This window comes from Globicephala melas, chromosome 16 (assembly GCF_963455315.2).
Source record: "Globicephala melas chromosome 16, mGloMel1.2, whole genome shotgun sequence".
Taxonomy (NCBI): Eukaryota; Metazoa; Chordata; class Mammalia; order Artiodactyla; family Delphinidae; genus Globicephala; species Globicephala melas.
In genome coordinates this window covers 48917851-48944159 of record NC_083329.1, presented here as the reverse complement: position 1 = coordinate 48944159, position 26309 = coordinate 48917851, and the positions used below count along the sequence as shown (strand labels likewise).

Genomic DNA, 26309 nt, shown 5'->3' with positions numbered 1-26309 from the left:
CCCAGAAGTGGTTCAGCGTTTGCTAATCTTACCCTCTCTTTTTCAGATGTGATATTCCTGAAATATGCTCTAAGTTGGACCTGAATTGTATATTTCTGTAGGTCTGGACCTGGGCATTAAAAGCACTAAAATAACTGTTAGGGACAGGCTAAAAATAGTCTGGTTTGCCATTTGGAGAGCAGGACAAATCAAAGTCTGCCCAGTTCAATAACTCGGGGCAGAGTCTGAGTAGAAATTTTCCATGTAACAGGACTCTTCAGTCGCAGGCAGAGAAGTGGCCCTTCATGCAATCCTATGCCTCCAGCAGAGCAGCACAGAATTCACCCTGGAAAGGGGGTCTCAAGAGCCACATAAAGAAACTCCATTTATTCAGATCCTCCTGGTCCTTTGTTGTGTACCCACAACTCTGATCCAGATCTGGGGCACTACGAATTCTCAGTGTTCCCTGCACTGGAGGAAACTGCAGGCGTTCGTCTATCACTGCATCTTTGCTGGAGCTGGAACCAGAACTTGCTCCTCCAGGACAGGGCATAGATCTCTCATATTCTGCTTGCCTTCCTAGCACTGAGCACCAAGCCTAGCAAATACTTATGAAGGAAGGAAGGAAAGGAATGAGGGAGGAAGAAGACAGAAGAAAAGAGGGAGGGGAGAAAAGACAGAAACGGAGGGATGGAAGGAAGGAGTTCTTCAGAATTCCACACACACAAAATGAGGATCTCAAAAACGTTAACTTTTAAAGCTCTGACCTAAGTAACTGTCTCTATAACACAAAGCCAATGCTTTCATTCTGCTGTTAAACTTTTAAAAGCTGGTTGAGGCTTCAATTTGCAGCTTACTCCCCAGGCAGATATTCAAAAAGAAAAGAAAAAAAATATAATAGCGACTGATCTTTCACAGCGTTCATTTGCTAGCTTGCTACAAACCACTTTAATTATTCTGTTTGCAATATCTATTTGTTCACCTCAGAAGAATATTTAAATCTACTTTTATTTGTGTACAACTATCCCTACCACTAGGAAATGAGACCTTATGTTTCACATTAACACCTCGTGTTTTTTTTTTAACCCCAAGGAGCTGACAGAAAATTATAATTTTTAATTGCATTTATAATTTAAAATCCAGAAATATTACCAAACACAAATTCCAAAGATGATTTTAAAATAAAATTGCATGGCACAGAGCCCTGGAATGGATGGCTCTGAGGTTTATAGGCCTGTATTTAACATATCAAAGCCCTTACATCTAAACTGGATCCAATTGCGTAGACCCAAGTGTAAAAATCTGAGAATATAAATTCAGAAGACTAGAGATATACAGCATGCTGACCTTGATGGATTAATACAGGTTGAACTTACTTCTCACCTTAAATAACTAAAAAACAAACAAAACATATGAAACAATAGTTCTCAAACGTGGGACAACAGGCATAGCTGAACAGTGATACTCAAGAAAAAAGAAATAAATGAAATAATCCTGAGTTTATTGCTCCAACAGACTTTCCAGGTTGCCGCAGAGGAAGGGGAAACCTAGGCAGAACCTGATGGTCTCCATGAGTGGAAGAGAGAGTTTGGGGTTTGAGAAGGCCAAGGAAGTGGAATTCCAGAGAAGAGAGAGCTACAGAGAAAAGGTCCTCTAGAAATGTGCAGAAAGTTCCCTTTGAGTCTTGAGCTGAGTATCGATTAGCATATGTGCATGAGGAAACTATCAGGGAAAGGACCACCTGAAAGGATGGGGTTTAACAATCCTCAAAAATGGGTCCAATGGCAACAGACTAAGGACTGGTTTTGTCCTGCTTAACAAAGCTTCAAAGTATGTCTTCAAAAATCAAAATGTTCCAAAGTAACTTAACTGAGTCCCAGGGGGGAAAAGAAGTATTTAAAGGAATAAAAAGGATTCAAGCAACAAACCATGTAAAATTTACAAAGTCTGGTATCTACTCAAAAATTACTAGGCATGAAAAGAAACAGGAAAATACAACCCATAATGAGGAGAAAAATCAGTCAATAGAAACAGGCCCAGAAATAATACAGATGGCAGAATTAGTAGAACGGGACATTAAAACAGAAATTGTAAATATTATAAATACACACTATATGTTCCAGAAGACAGAGGAAGATTTGTGCGTGATAGGGAGAAAAATAAAAGACACAAACTGAATTTCTACAAATAAAAATGCAGTGTCTGAGATGAAAAGTACTCTAGATGAAATCAACAGGAAATTAGAACTGCAGAAGAAAAATAAATGAACTTGAAAGTGTGGAAACAAAAAGCCTCCAAAATGAATCATAGGAAGAAAAAAAAAAAAAGACTGGAAAGAATCAACAGAGCACTAATAATGAGCAGTGGAACAACTTCAAGTAACTTAATATACATGTCATTTAAGTCCATGAAGAAGAGAGAAATGGGGGGACAGAAAAAAATATAAGAAATAATTCAAAGTATGTTTTGAATTAAAATATGTTTAAAGAAGATATGATATCAATTCTACAAAACCCTTTCAAAAAAACTGAAGATAAATAAACACACCCCATCCAGGAGGCTGGTGGTACCCTGATAACAAAACCAGACAAAAGATTTACAAGACAAGAAAACTACAGACTAACTTCCCTTGTGAACATAGATACAAAACTTCTTTAAAATATCTTAGCTAATACTTTAGCTAAAGTACTTTAGCTAACTTTAAATCCAACAATTCAAAAAAAACCCCAAAGCATCAAGATCAAGTGAGGTTTATTCCAGTCCTGTGAGGTTGGTTTCACATTTGAAAAGGAATCTCCTTAGTTCTCTGTATTCACAGAATTTTAAAAAAGAAAACAAAAAAAAAAAGAATGTGATTATTTCAACAGATGCACAAAAAGCATTTGACAAAATCCAACTTCCAATTGTTTTTAAAACCCTCAGGAATAAAAGTAAAACTTCTTTAACTTAATCAAGGGTATCTATGATCAACATGCATCTAACATCATAATTAATGGTGAAAAGCTGAATATTTTCCCCTAAGGTCAGGAAAAAGACAAAGATATCCACTCTTATTACATCTATTCAGTATTGTACTGGAGGTTCTAGCCAGTAAAACAGAGCAAGAAAAAGAAATAAAGGAGACCCAGATTGGAAAGGAAGAAGTATAAACTGTCTTTATTCACAGATGGCATGATTGTCTATATAGAAAATCCCAGGAAATCTACAAAAGAATGCCACTAGAACTAAGTGAGTTTAGAAAGCTTGCGGGATACAAGGTTAGTATTCAGAAATCAATTGTATTTTCTGCATGATAGCAACAAACAATTGCAAATTTAAATTGAAAAAGCAACATCATCTACAACTGTATCAAAGTATTAGATATGTAAGGATGAATTTAACAACAAGATTTTGTACACTTAACACTTCAAAACATTGCTAAAAATAATTCAGAAGGATATAATAAATTTTAAAAAATATAGCTTGTTCATGGATCAGAAGACTTAATATTGTGAGGATCTTAACTGTCCCTCAAAGTATCTCTAGATTCAACAAAATTGAAATTAATATTCTATAAGTCTTTTTCTAGAAACTGGCAAGTTAATTCTAAAATGTATGTGGACAACCTCTAGGTCCATCCATGTTGCTGCAAATGGCATTATTTCATTCTTTTCTATGGCTGAGTAATACTGTCATACTAAGTAAAGTAAGTCAGACAGAGAAAGACAAATATATGATATCGCTTGTATGTGGAATCTAAAAAAAGGGTACAAATGAACTAACCCACAAAGCAGAAATAAAGTTACAGATGTAGAAAACAAACTTATGGTTACCAGGTAAAGAGGAGGGAGGGATAAATTGGGAGATCGGGATTGAAATATATACACTACTATACATAAAACAGATAACTAATAAGGACCTACTGTATAGCACAGGGAACTCTACCCAATCCTCTGTAATGGCCTATATGGGAAAAATAAACTAAAAAAGAGTGGATATATGTATATGTATAACTGATTCATTTTGTTGTACAACTGAAACTAACACAACATTGGAGATCAACTATATGCCAATAAAAATTTTTTTTTAAATAAAATGTGTGTGGAAATGCAGGCCAGAACTAGGCTGGAGATATATGCACACACTTGAGAATGAGTTCCTCCTTGAATTTTGTGCATTTGCCTCACCCTAGTCCCAGCCCTGTGAAAATGTGGAGGACCTAAAAGGGTGGAAGCACATTTTTCAAAAAGAAAAAGGTGGAGAACTTATTCCACTTGATTTCAGGATTAACTATAAAGCTGCAGTATGAAGACAGGGTGGCACTGGTGTGAAGGTAAACATAAAGGCCAATGGAACAGAATAAAGAGTCCAGGAGAAGACCCAAATACGGAAGGCCAATTGATTTTCAGCAAAGAATTCAAAGGGGAAAGGATACTATTTCCAACAAATGGTGCAGAAGCAATTAAATATCCATGTATAAAAATAAAATAAAATGAAATAATTGAACTCAACCCTTACCTCTCACCATATACTAACATTAACCATCAATACACACAGCAGTACAAATGCATCTCAGAATCACTGTGCCACGTCAAATAAGCTGGAAAAAAAGAATAATCTGTACTTTATTAATCCACTGATATAAAATTCTGGAAAATGCAAAGTAATCTATAGTGACAAAACAGATCAGGTGGAGAGAGAAATGTACTACGGGGAGCATGAAGAAACTCTTATGGGTAATATAAATGTTCATTATCATGACTGTGGTGATAGTTTTACAAGTAAATATGTCAAAACTCGAAATTGTAACTCATCAAATTACGCAGTATTTTTAATGTCAATTATACTTCAAAAAGTTTGCAAAATAATAAGAGTATAAGCAAGTGAGCTAGAAGGCCTGGGTTCAAAGCCAGAGCACCCTACATAAACTACCACTCACCTCACTCACACCCTAAAATATCCATCTCCCTTTCCAGGCTTTAAATGCTTGCCAGGAGCTTGCTCTTGGGCTAGTCATTTGCCCTCTTTGTACATCAGTTTGGTCAGCAATATCTGTCAGCCCCACCTTCAAAATCTGAGCACGTCTCACCTCCTATGCTCATATCACGCCAGACCAAGCCACCATCATCTCTAATTAAAGGCCTTAATATTTAAACTTTTTTTCACCCCCAACCCCCCCCCCCAGTGTATTTTCAACACAGAAGTCAGGGTGGGCCTTCTAAAGCGTAATTCAGGTCACATGACTCGTCAGCTCAAAATGTCCCAATGGCTCCTCAGCTCACTCAGAGTAAAATCCAAAGTCCTTGTAGCAAGAGATGCAGCAGAATCTCTTCACACCCTCCCTCACATATTGCCACCTTCTACTCCAAGTCATTGGAGTAGATGACTGTCCATAATTTCATGCCCTGTTGTCACCACACTTTCCGGTCCTAGTTGCTGTGACTGCTTCTCACCTGGGGTATGCACCCCTCCCAGGGCTGTGTCATGTGAGCTGGGATACAGAAATCTAATGGATGATAGAGCCCTTCTTCCTGAAGCCAGTATTTGGGGAGGAAATGGCATTTTATGTTAAACTGACCCATTATGCTAAACTGGAATTTCCCTTGGAGGCATCAAGCTTTAACGATATGAAATTCCATAGCGAAGTGCCTGGTGCATATGCAGATGGGCCAAGGGAAATGACTGAGAAGCAATTTCTTGACTCCAAACATTTTCACCCGCAAGGAAGTTAGAAAAAGTCCAGAAGAGTTAAAATTGAAGGAAAGAGGATTTAGTGAGGAACACTTCTTTGAGGGGAAAAGAGAATTTGGATATGCTTCTACTCTGTGTAAGAGGAAGGAGGGTGCCCACCCTTTCCCTGAAAGTCTTCTTGGAGGGGTTTCACATGGGGGTCATCAAAGACACCCACAGAATAGAGCCAGAGCCTTGAACAAGCAGGATTCTTTCAATTTAATCATAAAAGCTACTTAATGTTGTTTTTCCATTGGCCTTTTGACCCTGCTCATTCCCTTCGATGGGATGAAAATTTGGCAAAGTTTCATGACTTTTCGGTTCACTAACCAAGGTTAATAGAAAATTCTATTTAAGTTGCAAAACCAAGTTTTGATGCAGATATTAAATAATCTAATCCAATAGAATAACTGGAATATTTACTTGCTTTGGTGCAGAAATTCTGACCCTTAAAAGCCATAAATCAATAATGTATCTCCCATTAAGGTACGGCTGGATGGTTCAAAAGCAGTACTATGTGGAAATAACACAGGCTTTGAAATGAGATCAACATGAGCTCAAAATTCCAGCTTGTCTTTATACCTTAGACCTTTTCAGAGCCTCGATTTTATTATCTGTACTCTGGTCTTAACAATGTATCTCTTAGAGGGTTGTTGTAAAGATCCAGTCATATAACAAAAGACATACATTTGCACAAAGGACAGAAGCAACCAAGTCACAAAATTAGAAATAGGCATGATCAACCAATAAATGTTCAAAGTGTTTGACTTGACTAATAAGCAAGGAAATGCAAATTAAAACAAGGCAGTGTGAACTTTTTTTATCCAAACTATTGGTAAAAATGAAAAAACAATATATATTTGTTTATGTAGATTATATTCACATTCACAAGACATAATGAGGGTGGGATAAGACAGGCACTCTGAAAAAAGGAGCTCAGCTCTTTGGGAGCTCCCATACCCTGAAACAATACTTTTACTATCATAAGAAATCAGAGAGACATCAGCAGATCTAGGTATAATGATGTTGATCACAGTATTATTTGCAATAGCATTAACTAACCTACGTTTCCAAAAATGGTGAAGATTTACATAAATTATGATTCCTCCAAGTGACAGACTACTGCAAGCCTATTAAATATTATCCCAAATGCTATTTACTGAGCTGATAAAATGTTAATGATATACTATTAATTGAAAACAGTAGAACATAACACTGAACCAAACAGGAAAACCTCAATTTGGCAAAATAAGCTACATATATAAGGCTGTTAAAAAAGCTAATTTTATTGATTTTTTTTTGTATTTTGTTTTACTATTGTAGAAGAATCAGAAAGAATTAGAACAATTTTTCTGCACTTTCCTTCTATCCCTGCCCCCCGGCTCCGCCATGCACCTGCCCACACATACCCACACAGAGGTCAGCAATATCTTATGCTGTAGGAAGTTTGTGCTGTTCTTCCTCCCGAGATATTTTCTTTCACTACAGGTGAACTGACAATGATGGCTGGCTGGAAAGCCCTCTGTGGCTTCAGAGTGGAGGTGGTCAAAGTGGCCTGAGCCAGGAAGCTTCCAGTAGATGTAGAGGTGACAGAAGGCTTGTGGTCTACCCATCCCTGATCCACATTAGTCGCAGGATGAGATATCAGAGAGAAATGGCTGGTGGCCATTTAGGAAGGCTCGGTCCCAAGCATGGGGTGTCTCAGGTCCAGAAAAAAAATCACCATCCCTAAGCAAGTGAACTGGAACTTCCAAGTTTTCTGAGTGTCCACGGAGATCTTTCTATGATTGACCTTGACAGTGTAAAACCCAGGGACCTTTACACAACTTCCTGAGGACAAGGAGGAAGCTATCCTTTTATAATGGCTTCAAATTTCTTGCAATCTCTTTAAATGGGATTTCATGGGCAGATGTCATTTGTTTTGTCTATAAAGCATCCAAGGCAGGGCCTGGCACACAGTAGGTACTCAACAATGTGAGTGTCCTTGCTTCTGAGGACAAACCACCTGGCTCACTGTTTTTGCAATGCCCCACAGCAAACAAGCAGAGATCTGAGGGTAGGGAGGAGGTTGTTTAGAACTCCCTGGCCTCACAAGGTGGGCTCCTCAGCAATTCTTGACCAGGAGGCCAACTCTACACCTGGCCAGGAGTAGTGCCAGACACGATGGAGGCAGCATCTGGTCCTCAGTCTCTCATTGCCATGGTAACTGACAAGCCAGTCTCCAAGGCTGTAGGAAACTACGTCACAGTTCTGATCACTGACAATTAAAGGGTTCCCTCCCCTTTCTGAAACTGCACACTACTCACTTTGGATTCTTCAACCAGCTCTAAGACACATGCTGCCTCACTGCACGTACCCTCTGGTTTGAGACAGCAGTAAAAAGAACCAAAGCTGAGTCTACTGTCTCTATGAGCCCCCACACATAATTTAAGACACCTCACAAGAAGCTCTGGTGGCTTGAATTTTCTCCTGCCTCCATTTCTGCTTTCACGTTCCAGTTTTGAAAGGACTCTCCCTGGGAGCTCCTACAGGAGCTGCACATGAAAGCAGCAGCCCTGTCTTTGCATATGTGTGTGTGTGTATGTGTGTGTGTACGGTGTGTGTGTGTGTGTGTGTGTGTGTGTGTACACACACGCTTGCTTCTCACCTCTCTGTGTGGTGCCTGATGATTACCCAGCCTGGCAAAGGAGGTGTAATAACAGGGTAGAAGGCACAGATAATAGGGTCTTTCTGGCACAAGCAACGAGTTCATCCGAATCCACCAGAATCCATTTGTGGGAAGACAGATGGATAGGAATGCAGAAAGGTAGAGACGCTAACCTTTAGTGTTCAGATATATTTAACGCAAGTGGTAATTAAAGCTATTTTTATAACTCCCTAAGTGTCAGCACTCCCTTTCCCAAGCATTCTTCTGTCAAAACTCTGCAAAATAACAATATACTTGTTGGAAACAATTGACTCACGTCTAAAACATGGAGTCTGATTCCACAGCAATGGGGTCTGGCTGAGCCGTTCTGTCTGCAGGGAGTTAACTTGCTTGCAAATTGCAGAGGATCTGGAGTGGCTCCTAGAATCATTGCATAGCTGTAGTTTAGTAATCCAGGCACACACTTCCTACCCACGATAATATAAGCTCTCTGAAGGTGAGGAGCATATCTCTCTAATTCTCGTAAGCACCCACAGTGCCTCATGGGTGTTTGGTACATGGATGCTAAATGAATGATAGATGGCCAAGAGTTACAGATCCAGGAAGGGAAACAGGACACAGAGGAAGAAGTTAAGGACCACTGAAGAATCACAGCCTGAGTTCTCTGGGGTATTGGAAGAAGGAAATTTACGGAAGAAATCAATAGGTATTGCAAAGTAGGGAGAGGGTAATTTGATCTGAGTCTTAAAGGATGCCTAGGAGTTTGAAAGACAGAGAGAGGGAGAACTAGGGTCCCAGCAAGCTAAAACACAGTTATAAATGCTGCAATTCAAGTTCATCCAGGCGATGAACCAAGCTATGTCCCCAACCCCCTGCACTCCTCATAATGACATGCATTGACCTGTTATCAAGTCCTTAAATCTGGATGCTTCCTTGATTAAGTTCCAAAAACAAACTTGCCCACAGAACATTAGCTGAATGTTAATAAGAAGAGCTATCTTTTAAGAGTTCCTGCTCTATGCCAGACCCTGTGAAGGGTCATTTCTGGTGAGTTATCTCATTTAGTCTTCATAAATTTCCCATGAGGTGTTTATCACAAACTCTATTGAGTACATGAGGAGAATAAAGTTCAAGGAAGGAAGTAAAACAACTTGCCCAGAGTCAAATCCTATCCATGGTGTGTTCCCAAAGGTTGATCTAAAACACAATGGTACCTCGCTGCTTTCTCAATACTGCTCTCCAAAGGCACTATCTGTGTAGCCCCAAGTACCCCCACATGGGGCTTTGAAAAGGGCTGAAGAATGATATTACACAACAAAAATTTCTTCATCTATCTGTAACCATAAGTGTTAACTCTCATAGATTCCTTTTGGGCTGAGAAAGGAAAATAGATACATTCTGATTAACAAATGGAAGTACATTTCTAGTAAACATGGTTTGTTCCTTTCAGATACTACTCATGTGACATGCATTAACTTATTTGTGTGGGCTTTTCCAGGATTCTTTCATCTTTTCCATAGGAAATTTTATTTTTTAAATTTATTTTAATTAAAAAAAAATTGGGGGCTGCACTGGGTCTTCGTTGCTGTGTGCAGGCTTTCTCTAGTTGCGGAGAGGGGGCTACTCTTCGTTGTGGTGCGCGGGCTTCCCACTGCAGTGGTTTCTCTTGTTGCGGAGCAGGGGTTCTAGGCGCGCGGGTTTCAGTAGTCATGGCATGCGGGCTCAGTAGTTGTGGCTCATGGGCTCTACAGTGCAGGCTCAGTAGTTGTGGTGCCCAGGCTCAGGTGCTCCGCGGCAGGTGGGATCTTCTCGGACCAGGGCTCGAACCCGCGTCCCTTGCATTGGCAGGCGAATTCTTAACCACTGCACCACCAGGGATGTCCCATAGGGCATTTTAAAAATAAGATGCTGGGCTTCCCTGGTGGCACAGTGGTTGAGAGTCCGCCTGCCGATGCAGGAGACATGGGTTCGTGCCCCAGTCCAGGAAGATCCCACATGCCACGGAGCGGCTGGGCCCGTGAACCATGACCGCTGAGCCTGCACGTCCGGAGCCTGTGCTCCGCAATGGGAGAGGCCACAACAGTGAGAGGCCCGTGTACCGTAAAAAATAAATAAATAAATAAAATAAAATAAATAAAAATAAGGTGCTGATATGGAAAATAACATAAAGGGAAGAAATTTAATAATAAAAATTTTATAATAAGACTTTCCACACAAGATTATATTACTACTTCCAGATTTTTAAAAAGTCAAATATTGCTGGAATTCAGTCATGTATTTAGCATTTAATTAGTGCTGAGTGTGAAGAGGAAAGGTGAGAGGGGGCAGTGTGGCATAGGGAATATATTTCTTTTCTTTATATAAATTTATTTATCTATTTATTTATGTTTTTATTTTTGGCTGCTTTGGGTCTTCATTGCTGCTCACGGGTTTTCTCTAGTTGCGGTGAGGGGGAGCTACTCTTTGTTGCAGTGGCTTCTCTTGTTGCAGAGCACGGGCTCTAGGCACGTGGGCTTCACTAGTTGTGGCTCGCAGGCTCTGGAGCGCAGGCTCAGTAGTTGTAGCACATGAGCTTCGTTGCTCTGTGGCATGTGGTATCTTCCCAGACCAGGGCTTGAACCTATGTCCCCTGCATTGGCAGGCGGATTCTTTTTTTTTTATTTATTTGGTTTTTGTTTTAATTTTTGAATTTTATATTATTTACTTTTTATACAGCAGGTTATTATCAGTCATCAGGTTTACACACATCAGTGTATACATGTCAGTCCCAATCGCCCAGTTCATCACACCACCATCCCCACCCCCCGCGGCTTTCCCCACTTGATGTCCATACGTTTGTTCTCTACATCTGTGTCTCAACTTCTGCCCTGCAAACCAGTTCATTTGTACCATTTTTCTAGGTTCCACATACACTCGTTAATATACGATATTTGCTTTTCTCTTTCTGACTTACATCACTCTGTATGACAGTCTCTAGATCCCTCCACGGCTCAACAAATGACCCAATTTCGTTCCTTTTTATGGCTGAGTAATATTCTATTGTATATATGTACCACATCTTCTTTATCCATTCGTCTGTCGATGGGAATTTAGGTTGCTTCCATGACCTGGCTAGTGTAAACAGTGCTGCAATGAACATTGCGGTGCATGTGTCTTTTTGAATTATGGTTTTCTCAGGGTGTATGCCCAGTAGTGGGATTGCTGGGTCATATGGTAATTCTATTTTTAGTTTTTTAAGGAAGATCCATACTGTTCTCCATAGTAGCTGTATCAATTTACATTCCCATCAACAGTGCAAGAGAGTTCCCTTTTCACCACACCCTCTCCAGCATTTATTGTTTGTAGATTTTCTGATGATGCCCATTCTAACTGGTGTGAGGTGATACCTCATTGTAGTTTTGATTTGCATTTCTCTAATAATTAGTGATGTTGAGCAGCTTTTCACGTGCTTCTTGGCCATCTGTATGTCTTCTTTGGAGAAATGTCTATTTAGGTCTTCTGCCCATTTTTGGATTGAGTTGTTTTTTTAATATTGAGCTGCATGAGCTGTTTATATATTTTGGAGACTAATCCTTTGTCCGTTGATTCGTTTGCAAATATTTTCTCCCATTCTGAGGGTTGTCTTTTCGTCTTGTTTATGGTTTCCTTTGCTGCACAAAAGCTTTTGAGTTTCAGTAGGTCCCATTTGTTTATTTTTGTTTTTATTTCCATTACTCTAGGAGGTGGATCAAAAAAGATCTTGCTGTGATTTATGTCAAAGACTGTTCTTCCTATGTTTTCCTCTAAGAGTTTTAAAGTGTCCAGTCTTACATTTAGGTCTTTATTCCATTTTGAGTTTATTTTTGTGTATGGTGTTAGGAAGTGTCCTAATTTCATTCTTTTAAATGTAGCTGTCCAGTTTTCCCAGCACCATTTATTAAAGAGACTGTTTTCTCCATTGTATATCCTTGGCTCCTTTGTCATAGATTAGTAGACCATAGGCGTATGGGTTTATCACTGGGATTTCTATCTTGTTCCATTGATCTATATTTCTGTTTTTGTGCCAATACCATATTGTCTTGATTACTGTAGCTTTATAGTATAGTCTTAAGTCAGGGAGTCTGATTCCACCAGGTCCGTTATTTTCCCTCAAGATTGCTTTGGCTATTCAGGGTCTTTTGTGTCTCCATACAAATTTTAAGATGTTTTGTTCTAATTCTGTAAAAAATGCCATTGGTAATTTGATAGGAATTGCATTGAATCAGTAGATTGCTTTGGGTAGTATAGTCATTTTGACAGCATTGCTTCTTCCAATCCAAGAACATGGTATATCTCTCCATTTGTTGGTATCATCGTTAATTTCTTTCATCAGTGTCTTATAGTTTTCTGCATACAGGTCTTTTGTCTTCCTAGGTAGGTTTATTCCTAGGTATTTTATTCTTTTTGTTGCAATGGTAAATGGGAGTGTTTCCTTAGTTTCTCTTTCAGATTTTTCATCATTAGTGTATAGGAATGCAAGAGATTTCTGTGCATTAATTTTGTATCCTGCAACTTTACCAAATTCATTGATTAGCTCCAGTAGTTTTGTGGTGGCATCTTTAGGATTCTCTATGTATAGTATCATGCCATCTGCAAACAGTGCAGTGACAGCTTTACTTCTTCTTTTCCAATTTGTATTCCTTTTATTTCTTTTTCTTCTCTGATTGCCATGGCTATGACCTCCAAAACTATGTTGAATAATAGTGGTGAGAGTGGACATCCTTGTGTTGTTCCTGATCTTAGAGGAAATGTTTTCAGTTTTTCACCATTGAGAATGATGTTTGCTGTAGGTTTGTCATATATGGCCTTTATTATATTGAGGTAGTTTCCCTCTATGCCCACTTTCTGGAGAGTTTTTATCATAAATGGGTGTTGAATTTGTCAAAAGCTTTTTATGCAACTACTGAGGTGATCATATATGGTTTTTATTCTTCAATTTGTTAATATGGTGTATCACATTGATTGATTTGCATATATTGAAGAATCCTTGCATCCCAGGGATATATCCCATTTGATCATGGTGTGTGATCCTTTTAATGTGTTTTTGGATTCTGTTTGCTAGTATTTTGTTGAGGATTCTTGCATCTATATTCATCAGTGATATTGGCCTGTAATTTTCTTTTTTTGTGGTATCTTTGTCTGGCTTTGGTATCAGGGTGATGGTGGCCTCGTAGAATGTGTTTGGGAGTGTTCCTTCCTCTGAAATTTTTTAGAAGAGTTTGAGAAGGATGGGTATTAGCTCTTCTCTAAATGTTTGATAGAATTCACCTGTGAAGCAATCTGGTCCTGGACTTTTGTTTGCTGGAAGATTGTTTATCACAGTTTCAATTCATTACTTGTGATTGGTCTGTTCATATTTTCTGTTTCTTCTGGGTTCAGCCTTGGAAGGTATACCTTTCTAAGAATTTGTCCATTTCTTCCAGGTTGTCTATTTTATTGGCATAGAGTTGCTTGTAGTAGTCTCTTAGGATGCTTTGTATTTCTGCGATGTCTGTTGTAACTTCTGCTTTTTCATTTCTAATTTTATTGATTTGAGTCTTCTCCCTCTTTTTCTTGATGAGTCTGGCTAAAGGTTTATCAATTTTGTTTATCTTCTCAAAAAACCAGCTTTTAGTTTTATTGATCTTTGCTATTGATTTGTTTGTATTTCATTTATTTCTGCTCTGATATTTATGATTTCTTTCCTTCTGCTAACTTTGGGTTTTGCTTTTTCTTCTTTCTCTAGTTCCTTTAGTTGTAAAGTTAGATTGTTTACTTGAGATTTTTCTTGTTTTTTGAGGTAGGCTTGTATAGCTATAAACTTCCTTCTTAGAAATGCTTTTGCTGCATCCCATAGGTTTTGGATTGTCGTGTTTTCATTGTCATTTGTCTCTAGGTATTTTTTTATTTCCTCTTTGATTTCTTCAGTGATCTCTTGGTTAGTTAGTAACGTATTGTTTAGCCTCCATGTGTTTGTGTTCTTTACGTTTTTTTCCCTGTAATTCATTTCTAATCTCATAGCGTTGTGGTCAGAAAAGATGCTTGATATGATTTCAATTTTCTTAAATTTACTGAGGCTTGATTTGTGACCCAAGATGTGATCTACCCTGGAGAATATTCCGTGCACACTTGAGAAGAAAGTGTAATCTGCTGTTTTTGGATGGAATGTCCTATAAATATCAATTAAAGCTATCTGGTCTATTGTGTCATTTAAAGCTTGTGTTTCCTTGTTAATTTTCTGTTTGGATGATCTGTCCATTAGTGTAAGTGAGGTGTTAAAGTCCCCCACTAGTATTGTGTTACTGTTGATTTCCTCTTTTATAGCTGTTGGCAGTTGCCTTATGTATTGTGGTGTTCCTATGTTGGGTGCATATACATTTATAATTGTTATATCTTCTTCTTGGATTGATCCATTGATCATTATGTAGTGTCCTTCCTTGTCTCTTGTAACATTCTTTATTTTAAAGTCTATTTTATCTGATATGAGTATTGCTACTCCAGCTTCCTTTTGATTTCCATTTGCATGGAATATCTTTTTCCATCCCCTCACTTTCCCTCTGTATGTGTCCCTAGGTCTGAAGTGGGTCCCTTTAGACAGCATATATATGGGTCTTGTTTTTGTATCCATTCAGCAAGCCTGTGTCTTTTGGTTGGAGCATTTAATCCATTCACGTTTAAGGTAATTATCGATATGTACATTCCTATGACCATTTTCTTAATTGTTCTGGGTTTGTTTATGTAGGTCCTTTTCTTCCTTTGTGTTTCCCACTTAGAGAAGTTCCTTTAGCATTTGTTGTAGAGCTGGGTTGGTGGTGTTGAATTCTCTTAGCTTTTGCTTGTTTGTAAAGCTTTTGATTTCTCCATTGAATCTGAATGAGATCCCTGCCCGGTAGAGTAATCTTGGTTGTAGGTTCTTCCCTTTCATCACTTTAAGTATATCATGCCACTCCCTCTTGGTTGTATAGTTTCTGCTGAGAAATCAGCTGTTAACCTTATGGGACTTCCCTTGTATGTTATTTGTCGTTTTTCCCTTGCTGCTTTCAATAATTTTTGTCTTTAATTTTTGCCAATTTGATTACTATGTGCCTCGGCGTGTTTCTCCTTGGATTTATCCTGTATGGGACTCACGGTGCTTCCTGGACTTGGGTGGCCATTTCCTTTCCCATGTTAGGGAAGTTTTCGACTATAATCTCTTCAAATATTTTCTTGGGTCCTTTCTCTCTCTCTTCTCCTTCTGGGACCCCTATAATGCGAATGTTGTTGCGTTTAATGTTGTCCCAGAGGTCTCTTAGGCTGTCGTCATTTCTTTTCATTCTTTTTTCTTTATTCCGTTCCATGGCAGTGAATTCCACAATTCTGTCTTCCAGGTCACTTATCCGTTCTTCTGCCTCAGTTATTCTGCTATTGATTCTTTCTAGTGTACTTTTCATTTCAGTCACTGTATTGTTCATCTCTGTTTGTCTGTTCTTTAATTCTTCTAGGTCTTTGTTACACATTTCTTGCATCTTCTTGATCTTTGCCTTCATTCTTTTTCTCAGGTCCTGGATCATCTTCACTATCATTATTCTGAATTCTTTTTCTGGAAGGTTTCCTATCTCCACTTCATTTAGTTGTTTTTCTGGGGTTTTATCTTGTTCCTTCATCTGGTACATAGCCCTCTGCGTTTTCATCTTTTCTATCTTTCTGTGAATGTGGTTTTTGTTTCACAGGCTGCAGGACTGCAGTAGTTCTTGCTTCTGCTGTCTGCCTTCTGGTGGATGAGGCTATCTAAGAGGCTTGTGTAAGTTTTCTGATGAGAGGGACTGGTGGTGGGTAGAGCTGGCTGTTGATCTGGTGGGCAGATCTTAATAAAACTTTAATCCGCTTGACTGCTGATGGGAGGGGCTGGGTTCCCTCCCTGTTGGTTGTTTGGCCTGAGGCAACCCAACACTGGAGCCTACCTGGGCTCTTTGGTGGGGCTAATGGCAGTCTCTGGGAGGGCTCACGCCAAGGAGTACTTCCCAGAACTTCTGTTGCCAGTGTCCTTGTCCCCAAGGTGAGCCACAGCCACACCCCGGGCAGGCGGATTCTTAACCAATGTGCCACCAGGGAAGTCCAGGGAATATATTTCTTAAATTTTGAGTCACTCACACCTAAGTTCAAATCCTGATTCTGCCACTTACTAAGTGATATTGAAAAGTCAATCCATTTCTCTGACCCTCTGTTTCCTTATCTGTAAAATGGAATGATATAAGTTGAAGTGCCTGGCAACTTGTCCTCTAACCCTTTCCCAACATTCACCCCCAAGGTCACCACATCCTCAAGGCAGCAGCATCTGACACCAATGAGCTCTCCCTCCTCTTTGAAATAATTTCTTAATTTGGCTTCCAGGACTCCACCCTCTCCTAACCATATCAATACTCATATTAAATTATCGAAGCACTTTAGTTAAAACGTAGTGTCAAGAGATATGGGGACATATGTATATGTATAACTAATTCACTGTGTTATAAAGCAGAAACTAACACACCATTGTAAAGCAATTATAGTCCAATAAAGATGTTAAAAAAAAAAAACCCGCAGTGTCCTAATGAATAAAATAGCAAGATCCAAGTAGGAATGGCCTTCAAGAAACATACTTTAAAGAAACAAATAAGTTAAAAGGAAAAGAATGGAAAAAACTATATTAGGCTAACACTAGTCAAAATATATCTCCAATAGCTTCAGTAATATCAGATAAAGTATATTTCAGAGCAGAGGACATTTCAGAGCAGAGGGACAAAGGTCATTCCGTAATGCTAACAGATCAATTAATCAACAGGACATAAAAATCTTAAACATTTATGCCTCTTGTAACAAAGCTTCAAAATATATTAAGCAACAACTGATAAAGCTGCAAGGAGAAGTAGGCAAACTCCAAAGTAAAGTTGAATATTTTGATACCCCACTCTTAATAATTGATAGAACAAATAGACAGAATACAATCAACAATACAGAACACATAAACAGCACTATCAACAAAACTGACCCAATTGACATTTATAGAACCTTCCTCACAACAACAGATTACACATCCTTTGCAAGTGCACAAAAAGAATTTATCAGCAAAGACAATATATTGGACTATCAAATAAGTCTCAATAAATTTAAGAGGATTCAAGTAATATTCAAGAATTCAGGTAATTCAACTATGGTCCCTGACCACAATGGAGCTAAATTAAAAATCAATAAGAGAAAGATCCCTGAAAAATCTTCAAATATTTAGAGACTACTATAACACACATCTAAACAACCCATGGGTCAAAGAAGAAATCAAAAGGTAATATAGAAAGTATTTTGAACTGAGTAACAATGAAAATACAGCATATCAAAATTTGGGAGATGCCATTAAATCACTTAAAGGAAGTTTAAAGCAGTAAAGAAAAATAAAGTTCTCAAATCAATAATTTCAGCTTCCCCCCCAAGGAAGCTATAGATATAGATGGCAAAGAAACACCTGAAAAGATGCTCAGTAGCGTTAGTCATTAGGGAAATGAAAACTACAACCATAATGAGGTGCCATTACACACCACTACAGTGGCTAATATCAAAAACCCTGATCAAACCAGGTACTGAAGAAGATGTGGAACAACTGGAATTCCCATATAACCTGGAAGTTTCTTAAAGAATTCAACATACATCTGCCATGCAACATTGCAATTCCACTTGTAAATGTGTACCCAAGAAAAATGAAAGCCTTTGTCCATACAAAGACTTGTATATGAAGGTTCATAGCAGCCTTATTTGTAATCACCAAAACTCTCGAACAACCCAAATGCCCATCAAGGGGTAAATGTATGTTCAAATTGTGGTGTAGTCATACAACTGAACATGCCTCATCAATAAGAAGAACTATTGTTGTATATTGCAATATGGGTGAATCTCAAAATAATTATCTGGAGGGAAACAGCCATAGCAAAATAGAAGAAAAGAAGAGTATGTACTCTATGATTCCACTTACATAAAACTCTAGAAAATACAAATAATCTGTAGAGCCAGAAACAGACTACCTGGGGAGTGGGTAAGGTAGGACAGGGGTGGGGATTACAAAGGGGCACGAAGACACAGTTGGGGAGATGTATATGTTCACCATCTTCATTGTGGTTACAGTTTCACAGGTGTATACATATGGCAAAGAAAAACTGTACATTTAAATATGTGTTTATTGTATGCGAATTAAACCTCAATAAAGTGGTTAATTTTTAAGTCAAAAATAGATTTGAAAAGTGATGCTCAAAAGCAGTGCCTGGCTCCATCTAATGTCTGATAAACAGCAGCTCCTATTCTTCATTCTGGGTTCTCAGTGGGCTACAGCGCTGGCTAAGATGTGGTCCCTGTCCTCAAGGACTCCTCAGTGGGGCTGGGGAGAGAAACAAGTGAATCGATTACAATAAACGTTAATTGTTTTGGAGTGTTGCTAAATGAAATTTGCAGATGGTAAATGGTACAGGGACTTAATATCCGAACAGAATTGGAATCTTCAAAATGAAAGGAAGAAAAAAAATTAAATCTTTACCCTCCCTCTCTTCCTCTGTGCCACAAATAGAGATTTCTTAAAGCTATTTGATTCAGCATGCAAATCATGGTCTATTTATTCTTGTTTTCTTCAATTAGTATATTAGCATTTCTCTCCCCTACATTATGCATGTGTAGCCTAATCTCATTTTCATTTGCTTTAACTCAGTGTGTATTTGGGGGTAGGGATGGTTTGAAAGTCTAGAGTGATGTTCTCTGGACTGTTGACGGGAGTAGTCTCCTCTGGGGCAGGCCAAGGTCTGTACCCAGAGGGTCCTTATGGAATGTTTGTTGGTGGCAAACCAGTGAAGGTGGTAAGGTTGGGGCCAGGGCCTGAGGGGCAACAACAGGAGAACACTCTGGGCAGAGGGGGCTATGAAGAGGTCCAGACACTGGGATGACCCTGCGCTTGGGGTGGCAGAGATGTCTTATGATACAGGCACAGCAGTTCTAGATGACAAGCAACGGCAGGAACTGAGACCAGAGAGGGCTCTGAAGTCAGCTCATGAACAGCCTCATAGACCACGTGGAGGAATCTGAACTCTATGCAATGGATCCTGGCAGCCACCACCTGCCAAAGACCTGTTCCAGCATACAGGTGAGCAGATGTCGAGAGAAAAAGCACATGAGTGTGTTTGAAACACAAATGCATGTGGCAGCCAGAGTGCACCACTTCATCCTTGGAAAGCACAGTATGCATTAGAGATGGAAGATGGCTGCAGGAGACACCTGTTTCTTGCTGTTTAACTTACCCGCCCTCTTTGATCACAGAATCCTTTTTCCACAGAGCACCTACGAATTAGCAGAACATGTGTTCCCCCGAGCCCAGTGTGGAGGCTGCTGCAGGAAGCCTGGCCAGTGCTTCCCCTGCCCTCCTCCCCGGCTGCTCCACCACCTGCCAATGGCCTGTCCAGGGCACAGGGGAGCCTGTGTGCCCGAGAGGAAGAGCTTGTACCCCACAGGACTTGAAATGCAGGCACAGGAAAAGGAGATGCAATGGAACATGAGGTGCTGACAGTGGCAGCTCATGAAGCAGGATCACAGCTTTCTGAGTTCCTGAAGGATTGGGAGGTTATAAACGCCTCTTCCTCTACACGTAGGCAATTAAACAAGGTGAGGAAGCAGGAGGCAGATGCAGAGCAGGAGGCTTAACCCAGCACCTCCTATGTGTGTGAGCCCCTCATGCTGGGGGCTCTAGGGAGCTTGACAGAAAGAAGGTCCAGCCCTCACTTATAGGCTGTTCGGGAAGCCAGGCACATGCCTCAAGGCCCCAACACAGCATAACTGGGGTGAGGAGTACAGGACGCCAGGAGAAGGAATAACCCTACTGGGAAATTCAGGAAGACCTTTGGGCAGAGGCAATGTTTAGCAAACTCATGCAAGAAAGGTAAGTCCTTGATGGTCAGAGACAGGCATTCCAGGAACAAAGAAAAATCCTAGCAAAGGTCCAGAGCCAGGAGAGGAAAATAAATAGAGGAAACAACAAGTCACCCACTGCTTGCATGGATGAGCCATGGGAGAGTGGGCAGAGGGTAAGAAGTAAAAAAGCACGGAAAGGTGTGACGGGGTCATCCTGGAGCAGGTTCTGAGGCAAGGAGCAGGATGTGGGCTTTTCTCCATTGGCTAGGGAGCCAACAAATAGGATGGAGACAGCGGTCCCTGCGATTGGAGCACTGGGTGAGAACCAGGTTAGGGGGAGGATCATGAGTTCAGAGAGAGATGCACTGAGCTGGAGGTGGTCATGGGGCTTCCAAGTGGCTGAGTCCAGAAGGCATCTCGATCCGTGGGTCTGGAGCTCAGAGAACAAAGATATGGGATGTGGGGGTCATGGACCTAGGCTGGCAAGGAGGCAGGGAGTGAGGGCCTGCCGGATGCGACTCCTCCCTCCTAGAGCCCACCTCCCCCGGGCCCCTGCTGAGCCACAGAACACAGCTCAGAGCATCACTTGCTGACAAAACCTAAGTGCAAGGGTTATGCATGTGCTTCTGCATTTCTTGAACCATTTCCAGCAAAGCTTGCTTTTGTTTCTATGTCTGGAGGAACTAGTCTAACCATGAGAGCTGTCCAGTAACAAATGGAGTGCTTCAAGTCCCCTTCACAGATGGTTCTGGAAGAGGCTGGAGAGACAGACATATTCCATAAAAGAATTTCCTCCAAAAAGTTCCCAAGAGGCCAGGCTATGAGGCAGATGTGTCCTGCCAGGACACAGAGCCTCTCAGGAGGGCATTCTCCACTGCGTCCTGACTCCACCCAGCACTAAGGACACCTGTGCATCACTGGGCCAGAGCCACATGGACAGGAAGCTCTCCAGACGAGCTGATAAAGAGGTTCTGGGAGCCAAAGTCAAGTCTGACTGGTCCTGAACTGGTAGCTTCCGATGAATGACCCAGAGCTGTCCCCTCCATCCCTGAGCCCCCCATCTTAACTGTTGCCTTTGTCTTTTCTCAGAGGCTGGCTGGGAAGTACTATTCAAAGCAACTTGTTCTACCCTATCCTAAGTACATCGACTTGCCTGCAGCCAAACCTTTTTAAGAATCTACTCTTTGCATGGGGTATTGGGGATTCAGTGGTGAGCTGGATTCTGACCACGTCCTCAAGGGACTCACGGCCTTGTGGCCACCTTGACTAATGTTTAAATTTGCTTTCCACACATTCTTTTTTTTTTTTTTTTTTTTTTTGAGGTACATGGGCCTCTCACTGCTGAGGCCTCTCCCGTTGCAGAGCTCTGGACGTGCAGGCTCAGCAGCCATGGCTCACGGGCCCAGCCTCTCCGCGGCATGTGGGATCTTCCCGGACCGGGGCACGAACCCGTGTCCCCTGCATTGGCAGGCGGACTCCCAACCACTGCGCCACCAGGGAAGCCCCTCCACACATTCTTTTGAATCCCCCATCCTCCTCCAAACTAACGTGCAATTTAATCAATCAATAAAAATAGAGTTTACACCCCAAAGCACACCTGCTTGCCAGTGTCCCCACAGTGGAGCCCAGAGACCTGTAGAAATTGTCAGTGAGGCTCACATACTCACAAACCTTTCTCTGTATCCAATTACCCCTTCTCCAAATAAAACAGGCTTGTAACATGCAACACCAATATTCACTGGTGAAGGGGTACCGTAGACATATTAAGAAAACCACTGCATGAAGAAAGCAAACAAAAATATGTGCCCTTGAATGTTTATCTTGAATCCAGGAAAATATATTAAGAAAGTCAAATACAGAGAGAGAAACTGGAGGACAGAGCCTGTAAGGAAGGAGGGAAGCAGGGGGTGGAGTCGGAGGACCGCCTTGGAGAAAACCGTGGTAGGAAGAGGCACAGACCTGAGCTCATCTGATGGACTGAACTTCCTCCAGGGAAGTGGGGAGCAGCTCAGGAAGAGGGAAGATGGGGCCCCGGTGTAGATGCTGGATTCTGGAGACAATGTTGGAGCTACCAAATGCCTGCTCCTCTTTTTTTTCCTATTTTATTTTTTCCTAGCCATCACATCTGATAAACGGAAAAGCAACTGGGAAAATATTTGTCTGTGGTTCTTTGAATAAAGCCTGGAAATCTAACTGTCATAAGAATAACAGGACTTGCTCCCAATGGGGCCATGCTGTAATAGGAAACAGCAGTTCTGAATATGGCTAGCTCCTAAGGATAAGTCAATTTCGAGAACATCTTAGCCGTTAACCAGAGGCCACACTGGGGTCTAAGGGTCAAAGCTTTACAAAAGGACCCACCTTTAGATCGCAGGCTTCAGGAATGTCCACGAGCTGACACCAAGGCCAGCCCAAGAGTGTCCCTGTCAGTATGCATACCTGAGCCCTACTGACTGACCTTATTGAATTAGACCCTGACCATAGGTTAAGGATCGTTGTCAGGGCCACATGCATGATGGTGTCCTTTGGTGGAAAGGGCTCTGGAACCAGACAGTCATCATACAGAATCCCAAATGCACCATTCAACAGTGTATGACCTTGAGCAAGCGATTTAACCTCTTGAGCCTCCCTTTTCCCATCTGCAAAATGAGGATGGTAATAACTGACATACAGGGCTGTTGATGAAGATAAGGGTGTTAACAGACACAAAATGCCCTGACAAGTGCTTGGCCTCCCCATAGAAAAGGAAACCAAGAAAGAGGGAGGTCACTTCCGGAGGAGGACACACTTATCCCAGGGACAGTCACATGACTGGTGTGCCAGCTCACAGTGCGGTGCACTGATGACTGGGGTGGAACACAGCCATCCTCTTGGGTGAGGCTGTTCCAGTGTGGCTCTGACAGGTGTGCCCATACCTGATGCCTCCCAGTGGCACTAAGTAAGTCCTGGGTTCCAGCTGCCCCGGCAATGCCCTGGGAGCACTTCACATTGGCTAGTGTTGACGCCAGCCCTCGCAAGGGAAAAAGAGGGACAGACGAGAGGGCCCTGGGAGTGGGTCGGGATGCAGGGGAGGAAGCAGGAAATAAGTTAGAAATGTAAAAACAGAGCACTTTTGGAAGACTGGCACTAGAGAAACACTGGCTGTCCAATCTGGAAGACTGGCAGTAGAGAAACACTGGCTGTCCAATCTGGAAGACTGGCACTAGAGAAACACTGGCTGTCCAATCTGGAGGAGCCGCCCTAAAATAAAGCCAGCACTACATATTTGCCTTAAGTGGCACACAGAATGCGTCCTTCCCCCAAAACAAAAGAGACCTATAAAGACGATGGCAAAGCCCAGAGCATCAAACTTCCCAGGGACCATGGGGGACTCTGTCAGGCTCTGAAGAAAGGGGAGGCGGCTGTCACATCCCTTCTCCTAATCACCAGCACAACCATCCGTAACCCGAGGGAAAGGGACAGTTACCTCGCATGCCTCCCACCGGCCCGTGCAGACGTGGCGCTAATAAGATATGCATTTATGGACAAACCTCGAAAAGTGGGCCTTGCAAGCAGTTACTATCAGATACTACCTGCAAAATTATAAAGTCAGCCACCCCAAGCTCTTTCAGCCATAGTAGCACTGAGCCGATGAAGAAACACACATCATAAAAGCATAAATTACCTGCACAATAAACCTTGCATCTTCTAGTAGGTGGCCATTAGAAATCCATCAGTTAATTTAGGAGCAACGGAAGGCCACAGGGCTGATGAAAGCTCGTGCCAGGAAGCACTTTCTAGAGTCAGCTGTGTTAATAGCTGGCTAGGGTCACCAGGCTGCCCTGGTGGGTGCTCCCCAAATGGATGTGCGGGCAGAGGGCATGGCATCACAGGCCACTCCCATGTAATGTTTGCAGCGTGGAGGTGGCCAGGACAAGTTACGGTGTAATTGGTGGAGAACAGACCAGGCTGCAGTGAAACCTTGGTGTGCCCGTTCCTCCCAGGACCCAAACCAGTGGAATGGCCAGTCATGGGAGAGATTTCCCATTTACCCCCTTTACACGGTTCCACTGAACCGTGCCCTGACCAGCTGCACAGGAGGTGTGCACACACATACACACACACACCTATACGCATACACATATACTCATACACATACTGACATGCACACACACACTTATGCACACACATCCACACTCTCACAAATATATACAGTTACACACTCACACCCATGCACTCTTATAGACACACCCTCACACAGAGTCACATAACACACATACCTTCAACCTCCTGCAGGAAATGCAGCCTCCATCCCCGCTGCATTCCTTTGCCCACCCCCTCTGCACCCCATTTTCTAACCCGCCCTCACCTCTCCGGTCTCTGACCCCTGACTGGTGACCTCCCCTCACCCTGTACATCTAATGCCTGATGCCACTTCTCACGGACTCTTGACTTCCTCCTGGACTCAGATCTCCACTCGTCCCCTGGTTTCCACCTGCTCCGGCTGAGTATCTTGGCAAGTTCTGTTTACCTCTCTCACCTGTTGTCTTGCACGGTGGAGCCCTGGAATCTATTCCAGCACCAAGGATCGCTCTGCACTTTCCCAAGGGGTGGGGGCTCAGTGCAGGCCACGCCCCTCACCATTCTGGGGCTCTTACCTCATTCACAAAGACCCAGTGGCTGTCCTTGGAAGCCAGGTTGGTCTCCACGGCCTGCAGAGAGAGAGAGAGAAAAAAAAAAAAACATGACCAGAAGCAAGCCAGAAGATGGCAGACGCACAGGATGACTGCCGAGATGGAGTTTGATAAACATTGTTCCTGGAAAATTTTTTCCGCACAAAGCACGCTGTTCCCCTGAGGTCAGCTCTGGCTGCCTTAGCTACGAGACGCATCATTTGAACATGGACATCTGATTTCCTGCTGTTCTTCGGAGCTCTCATGCGCCAGTCCAGTTCCAGTAGGCGTCACAGGGCCATGGGCGGGGACATCCCTCCCCTCTCTCCTCTTGGAGAATGCCTGCAAACACCTTTCTGGAGGGGTGCTCAGGGAGGAATGTCTCATTGCTGCCTGAGGCTAGAGAATCAGGAATCGGGAACAAGGGATTTACAGTAGTTTGTCCAGCCTAGCTGAACAACACCCAGGAAGATGGCAGCTCACAGCTGGGGCTCTGAGCTGCCTTCAGATCTAAAGAACCCATCAAGGACCCTAGAATTGGCTCTTTTTTGCTGCGGGGCAGTGACCCCCATCCCCATCATTCTCTCTTAGAGCATTTTGTTCTATTTCTTTATAGCACCTGCCGTGTCTGTACTTGAATAATTATCAGCTTATTTATTTTTTATTATCTATCGCCTTCACCAAGTTGGGGGTCTCCATGAGGTCAGGGACCACATCTGTGGCTGTCACATTTGTGTCTCAAAACCTTACACTATAACCAGCACATAGTAGGTGTTCAATATATAAATGAATACTGTTGTTGAAGATATGAATGAAGTACAGGAGGGCGAAGCAGATAGGACCCAGTTACTTATTTTGTTTCTCGTATGTTTTCATACGAGAGGGAGTGCTCTCTCCCTTTTTTAATTGGAAATCCAACAGATTGAAAAAGAGGAGGAACTGGTAGTTTTCAAGCCTGTCCTGTAAGAATACTCACAGTTAGCACGAGCCAAATACTGCTGAGTGCCAGGCACTGTTCCAGGCCATCTACGAACCTGGGAGAGAGCTCAGATTGTAGTCCTCTTTTATTTTTACTTTTTTTGGTATTTCTTAATGTAATTTTTGTCACTCTTTTTATTTGGAAAAATACAGAAAAATTAAAATGTTCAAAATTATCCCATAAACCTGCCCCATTTTTTAATGCACTAAAGTAGTGAAAACACCCCACGTATCCCTCCAAATTCATCCCCCAGAGATTGTTCCAAATGGCCCCTTCCAGAAGTTTTCAGTCATACCTGCATATATGTATCTATATACACTTATCAGACAGATGTTTTAATTAAAATGGGATCATGAAATACACATCAGGTTACAACTGTCATTTTTGACTTAGTGTATCAAAAATATCTTTCCTCTTCAGTACACAGAGATCTGATTCATTCTTCTTAACAGAT

The 26309-nt window shown here is 41.7% G+C and overlaps 1 protein-coding gene across 5 annotated transcripts in view; it reads right to left on the bottom strand.

The window, feature by feature from the left end:
* Window positions 1-26309, bottom strand: part of GRID1 (glutamate ionotropic receptor delta type subunit 1) — a 671373-nt gene that overhangs the window by 233380 nt on the left and 411684 nt on the right. For all 5 annotated transcript variants that reach the window (XM_060286217.1, XM_060286219.1, XM_030862796.2 and 2 more), the window contains exon 5: window positions 24862-24915. In XM_060286217.1, the coding sequence (XP_060142200.1) occupies window positions 24862-24915 (54 nt within the window). The remainder of the gene's footprint in view (window positions 1-24861; window positions 24916-26309) is intronic.